Genomic DNA, 6,159 nt, shown 5'->3' on the forward strand with positions numbered 1-6,159 from the left:
TAAACAGAGACAGACGAACGCCTAAAGAAACCCCTTTGCTCCATTATTGCTTTTGAACTGGTTGTCATGGCACTAGAAATGGATACCACTGTCAGCCTCCCACCTCCGCCCGGCCAGCTCTCCTCAGCCTCTGTCCAAAGCACAGAGCTCATATCAGTGTGAAAAGCACCCTCTCCCAGCACCACTCTGCTCCCACCAAACAGGGGTGCGTGCATGGAAGTCACACCTCTTGTCACATCGAGGGCACCCAACAGGAAAAGACTGACCTTCAGTCTCAAATTCCAGTTTGAGAATGCTAAAGTTCAAATCATTTTAATCCTGTGCTCCGTCTGTGGCTTACAATCCACTGCCAAGAGCCAAGGACTATCCACTTAGCACTGGAGCTCTGTAGGACTGGAGCTGCCATGGAACATAAGCTGACCTTTGTCAGATTTACACATTAAAGCAGTTTCTCTTCCCCTTGACAATGTCCATTAGCAAGGAACACTGTTTGCCAAGCAGACGGAAAAGAATAAGGGAGGCAACTTCAAAATAGCCCTGGAAAAGCTGAGTTGTTCTGTCAGCCTCTGAATTCTTTCTCCTCCCACACACATTCGATTTTGAGAATCTATTAAATTAAAATTGGCAAAATCCACTAAAATAAAAACCTTAGAATGTCACACTGCAGTTGCATTACATTTTTCCTTTTAATAGAGCATATAAAATGTGAGTTTACAATGAGTTTAGTAAGCTGTAAATCAGCACTTTTATTCAGTTTTGTTTCTGAGCTATTAATCCCTAATACAGAGGCAGAACGCTGATGTGCTGGTCCAGGACCTCCCGAGATAATAGTTCAAATAATCCCAGTGACATGGAAAGGGAATTTCATTGAATCACCTGAGCCCCTGCTAGGCACACCCTCACCCCATAACTCAACATTCACAGAGCTTATAGTCTTAATTATCAAGGAAAAAGAACGGAATTCCCTTCTGGCTTCACTGAGCAGCAGTTACGGAAAACAAGTGGAATTTTGCTCAAATAATTGAAGGCAAGTCCTTAATTGGGTTCTGTGCTCTGTCAGTGGTGTTTTGGGTAAAGAGCCCCGTGTGGTGCAGCAATGCAGCCACCCTTCCACTGCTCCTCTGAGTCAGACTTTGGTGCATCCTCAGCACAAGGAACAGCAGTGCTTGGATGCTCAGCAGGACAGGAAAAACACACACCACCACAGCCAAGTAATTTTAAAGAATTTTAATACAAACTTAATATAAACTATTTCAGTCCCTCTTAACATGTAAGACACTGACTCAAAATACTTTTATACCTTTTTTCAAGTATTGCACAATGTAGGTACAAAATTAATATTTACGATTACATTTTCTTCCATAATATATAGCAAAAATCTTTAAACTTTTAACAGAAAATACAATTTGTGTTTCTTTTGAAAAAAGCAAATATTTCGTACATTTTAATTCCACCACTAAGGAATATTCTGTACACAACTTTTTAACTTTTTTTTAGAATTGATGTCTTTAAGATGGATATCTTACAATTTCAGTAAAAAAAATACAACATGAAGCTGCTGCAGCTGTCACAGATCACTGTAGTAAAAAGATATAAATGCAATACCATGTTGTAGAAACAATATATATACTCTGATATTTTACAAACTTTGTACTAAATTAAATTATACAATTAGAAAAAGACCAATAAACCCACCTATTAGTGCCAATTTTTTAAATATATATATATATATGTCTGTGTACATATATATATATACACATGAAAAAAATTAGCCACGTCCTTGCTATATCTTAAATACTGTAAGAGGCCATATTTTGAGAGTATATTTTTGTAATGTACAGTCAGTATAAAATAATTTTGTGCTTGGTTGGCAAATGAAAAAAATGATGCATGTTGTATTTATCTAACCAAGCCTGAATGTATTCATACTACAAGCCTTAAAAAAAATCTCAAGAGGTGGAAAAAAAGATACACCCTTGGGTACGTGCATTTTTAACTTGTACAATAGTATTTACTTGGATTTCACTTTCGGTTTATTTTTAGTTAGCCATAACTGGCTGGAATTGCTGGTTAGAATACTGCATGTTGTTTAAACTAAAATTCAAGCCATCCACAAAAGACTTCTCATTTAGACCTCCATAGGCTGCAAACATATCAAAGGCATTACTGTACTGGAGAGGACTGAGGTTAAGGGGGCTGTCACCAGGAAAGATGCTACTGGTACTACCTTGACCCTGCATGTTGGGGAAAATGAACTCCTTTGCGTTAGGAGACAGGGCAGAAGTCTTCTGCTGTTGCTGTTGCTGCTGCTGGCTGCCTAGGCCAAGCCCGTAGAGAGAGTGCATGGAGGAGGAGAGGGCTTTCTGCTTCAACAGGTCATTGACATTCAAGCCAAGGTTGGTGGGAGAGGTGCGGGCGACCTTGTTGCCACGGCCGCTATTCTTCATTTTGGTCGAGCCAAACTTGGTGGCAGCAAATGTGGCAGTGGTGAAGGTTAAAGGCTGAGTGGAGCGGGGCATGAAAGTTGGGCTCACAGCAGCTGAGTGACCAAAGGGAGGAGAAGGAGAACTAGACACTGAAGATGCTGGGTCACTAATTGGCATGAACACCTGGGCCTCTGGGTTAAAGCTGTTCTTGATTTCCTTATCCAACTCACATCCATTTTCATTATCATCCACATAAAGCACTTTCACTGGTCCCTTTTCACCGATTTGGTATGAAACCTCAAACGGGTCAATCCAAACACTAAGATCCTGAGGCAAGTTGCCACGAACATCATCAATGTCCAAACCACTCTCTTTGGATGCTTGTTCTATGACTGGGTCCACTTTCTCCCCTATATGAATACATCTAAACCCTGATCCTTTGTATGGCTTTTCTGGATACCAGTGCCCTTCATATTTCTTCTTAAGAAGTCTTTCAAGCTCTTCACCAAAGATGTTGACACGTCGTCTGGGAAGCTTATTGTACAAATAGGAAATAATAAAATTGAGTGCTACTTGGATTTCAAGCTGCATAGCTGCTATGCCACAGAGTTATAAGTCTGTTTCAAAACCCGAAGAAGAAAGTGTTCAAGACGCCACAGGGAAACAAAGTTTCATTCAAAGTGCTGATTCGAGTTGATTATTATCCTTCACCTTGAGTGCTCTTGTTCCTTTAAGAAAAAACAAAAGCAAACACATCCAAATAAGGAAAGAGTAAGATAAAGCTCAGAGGCCTATTCTTTCAGCTTCGCTTTCTGCATAAAATAGGTTACTTTTCAAGTCAAAAAATGTGCACCAAACTATTTCAGTTCCTGCCTGCGGAAGGTGAGGATGTCAGCTCCATTCAGCCCGACTTACAAACAACGCTGCAGAAGATGGGCTTGTGTTTACATATACAGCATGGGGCACTTCCAAATCACATGAGCTGGTTGTTTGGTTTATTCACAAAGCAGCAAGGATAATTTTTAAGACATCACAGAACTGCCAAGCCTGTCAAGGGTTCAATTACCAACCCTTATTTGGATGATTTATAGTACTCAGCTGCAAAATTTAGCACCAGACTATTAGTTTAGCCTGAGAGGTCTTAGTCCAAGGGTCATTTATCAATTTAAAGTTTGCAAACATATTGACTGCACTGTAGGCTGCAGAATTATAAAAATGTTAACAACCGCCTTGGAAGATTTCACACAAATAACTAAAATTATGCAACATTTATTTTAAGTCCAGGCAAATCTTCCGCATAAACTGTGCACGGGTGAAATGATGCAAACTGAGGAGAAAATGTCCGCTGTGCACATCCAACAGTTCTTCCTCCAACTGCTCACATTGAAATGCAGTCAGCACATACAGAATAGATGCATGTATGGTCTGTCATAAGGGTGGCCATGACCACGGAATTATTACGATAAATTTATTCGCAATTTTTCAATAAAAATTGTTCTATATTTTAAGATGTGAGGCACAATATATGCTCAGTTTTTATATTGCGCTGTTTATAGTTCAGATTTCAAAAAAGTTGCAGAGCTAACAGGGCTTTTGGCAGCCTCGAACACGATTGCCTTTCTCCTTCTCCATGACTCCATTTTATATTTAATGTAAGATATGGTTGCCACTCCTTCACAGAGGACAAAAGAGAAATTAGCTGTCTAAAGTTAGAGAAGGGACAAGAATTAGGTATTAACACACGTACTGCTAACACAAATCTTGCAGTACCTTGGTATAAAAGTACTCATGTGAAGCACACACCTTTGTCAAAAAGTTCCAATGAAACAAAATATGTTGGTTTGTTTTTTTTGCTGAAGTTAAAAGCCCCGAACAGAATTTCAATTAACAGTGGATTGTTCTGCAGTGCATCACCAGGAACAAAATTTAGCGTAGCTGTCATTAAAGATTAGAGAAATCAAAGTCAATATCAAAATCCTTTAACAATGAGGCTACACTGCTTTTTTATTTCCTGCTCCGAATAATCTCCTTTTAAAGTCTGGAACCCTATTTCCAAGCCACTCGTGTTCTCCCCAACATGGTATGGGAATAGTTTGAAAGCCTGTACGATAAGGCGACCTTTAAACGTTTGCTGGATCAGCACCGGGTGGGGATAAGGAAAAGATCAAGGGCAAACAGAAGATATTTACAAAGGGGGCACAATCAGTACAGAAAAGCTGATTGGGCGGTTAAACGGGGCATTTAAAAATGATTTATTAATCCATCTGTTTTGTTTCCCTTCCCCCCACGTCCTTTAAGAAAGAAACGATCCTTTCAAGGCGCACCGGGGCTGACGCTGTGAATTTTTTTTCTAAGCGAAAACCGATCCGCGGGCGCAAAAAAAAGCAGCTGATCAAACAAATCAGCCTAATCATTTCTAACCGGTTGTTGTTTTTTTTTTTTTTTAATATATTTATGGGGAGAGGAACGGCGTTTCTGGGGGGGGGGGTCCGAGCCCCACCGGCGGCCCGGCAGCAGCGCCCTGGCAGGAGCCTTAAGCAGCGGGAGTTACATAACCAGGCAGTCGGGTCTCATTAGATTTCTGCTCACAACCCCGGAGCTCCGGCGGGAGGAGGAGGAGGAGGAGGAGAAGGAGGAAGAGGAGCATTTTCTGAGCCCGTAATAAAGAGGATGGAGAAGAGGCCGGGGGGATGCCGGCGGAGGGGTGGGGGCTGCGGGGCCCCTCTGGCAGCGCAGGTCCCGCAGGGCGCTGCCGGCGCTCCCGGAGCGGCCCAGCGGCGATTACTCAGCCGGCACCGCTCCTTCCTTCTAACCCGAGAGGGAAGCGACCCCTGGCAGCCCGGCCGTGCCCTCACCCCCAGCCCCTTCCACGAGGAGCTCCCACACCCGCCGGGTCCCTCACGGCCGCCCCGTCACGGAGGGGTCGTGACCGCCCCGGCGCCCCCCCCTCAGCGGCCGGTGCTGCCCCAGCCCCGCCGCCCCAGGCTCCCCGCACGCCCCCCGCGCCTCACGGCCGGTACTCACCCGGGGGTGTGCGGGCGGTAGTGCAAACAGTCCCGGCGGGGGTGTGAGGGCGTGTGTGTGTGTGTGGCGGCGGGTGGGGGAGGTGCGGCTCAGCACCCGACCCCCATCTCCGAGCGCCGGCTCTCCCTCGGCGCGAGGATGGGAGGGGAGAGGAAAGAGATGTCCAAAAAAAAAAAACCAAAAAAAAAGAAAAAAAAAAAAGAGAGAGAAGGGAGGGGGAAGGGTTGGAAAAAAAAAGGGGGGGGAGGGAAGGGGGGGAGGGCAGCGCTGCTCACACCCCCACGACGGGCGCGCTCGGCCGTCGCAGCTGCGCTGCCTCTGCTTCTGCCCCGCCGCCCGTCGCGCCCCTACTTATACCCTCCCTTGCCCCGCCCACCGCCGCGCCCCGCTCGGCCACGCCCACAAGCCCCCACCCTCCACTGACTCGCGTCCGCTGCAGCCACGCCCACAACCGTCACGCCCCGCCCCCAGCCCCGCCCGCCGCGCTGGGCCCTGCGCTGCCGCCCCTTCCTCCGGCGCGGGGCCGCTCTGACGTCAGCGCGCTCCTCGCCTCGCAGCCCCGTTGCGTCACCACCCACGTCAAACCCTGCCCTGGCGCCCCTCGGCCCCGCGGGGAAGCGATGGGATGGGAAGGGGAGGAGGGGGGAGCGCTGAACTACATCTCCCATGACCGCCGCGGCCCGCGGGGGCCTGGGCGGCGGCGATGGCT

At 46.3% G+C, this 6,159-nt stretch overlaps 1 protein-coding gene across 2 annotated transcripts; it reads right to left on the minus strand.

Annotated features, from left to right (window-relative positions):
- Nucleotides 1–1,212: 1,212 nt before the first annotated feature.
- On the minus strand, nt 1,213–5,774 carry TOB1 (transducer of ERBB2, 1). 2 transcript variants are annotated; one of them, XM_064675984.1, is made up of 2 exons: nt 5,451–5,774; nt 1,213–3,154 (listed from the first exon to the last, which is right to left on the minus strand). In XM_064675984.1, exon 2 carries the CDS (start codon nt 3,015–3,017, stop codon nt 2,040–2,042), a length of 978 nt encoding a protein of 325 aa, XP_064532054.1. In that variant the 5' UTR covers nt 3,018–3,154; nt 5,451–5,774; the 3' UTR covers nt 1,213–2,039. The 2 variants fall into 2 exon arrangements, with proteins under 2 accessions (XP_064532054.1, XP_064532057.1); XM_064675987.1 differs by lacking the exon at nt 5,451–5,774 and adding an exon at nt 4,230–5,260.
- Between the last annotated feature and the right edge of the window lie 385 nt (nt 5,775–6,159).

This window comes from Pseudopipra pipra, chromosome 19, assembly GCF_036250125.1.
Source record: "Pseudopipra pipra isolate bDixPip1 chromosome 19, bDixPip1.hap1, whole genome shotgun sequence".
NCBI classification, from domain to species: Eukaryota; Metazoa; Chordata; class Aves; order Passeriformes; family Pipridae; genus Pseudopipra; species Pseudopipra pipra.

Bases quoted from the DNA above. Each gene is read 5' to 3' on its own strand.
- TOB1 (XM_064675984.1), bottom strand. From the start codon at position 3,017: ATGCAGCTTGAAATCCAAGTAGCACTCAATTTTATTATTTCCTATTTG.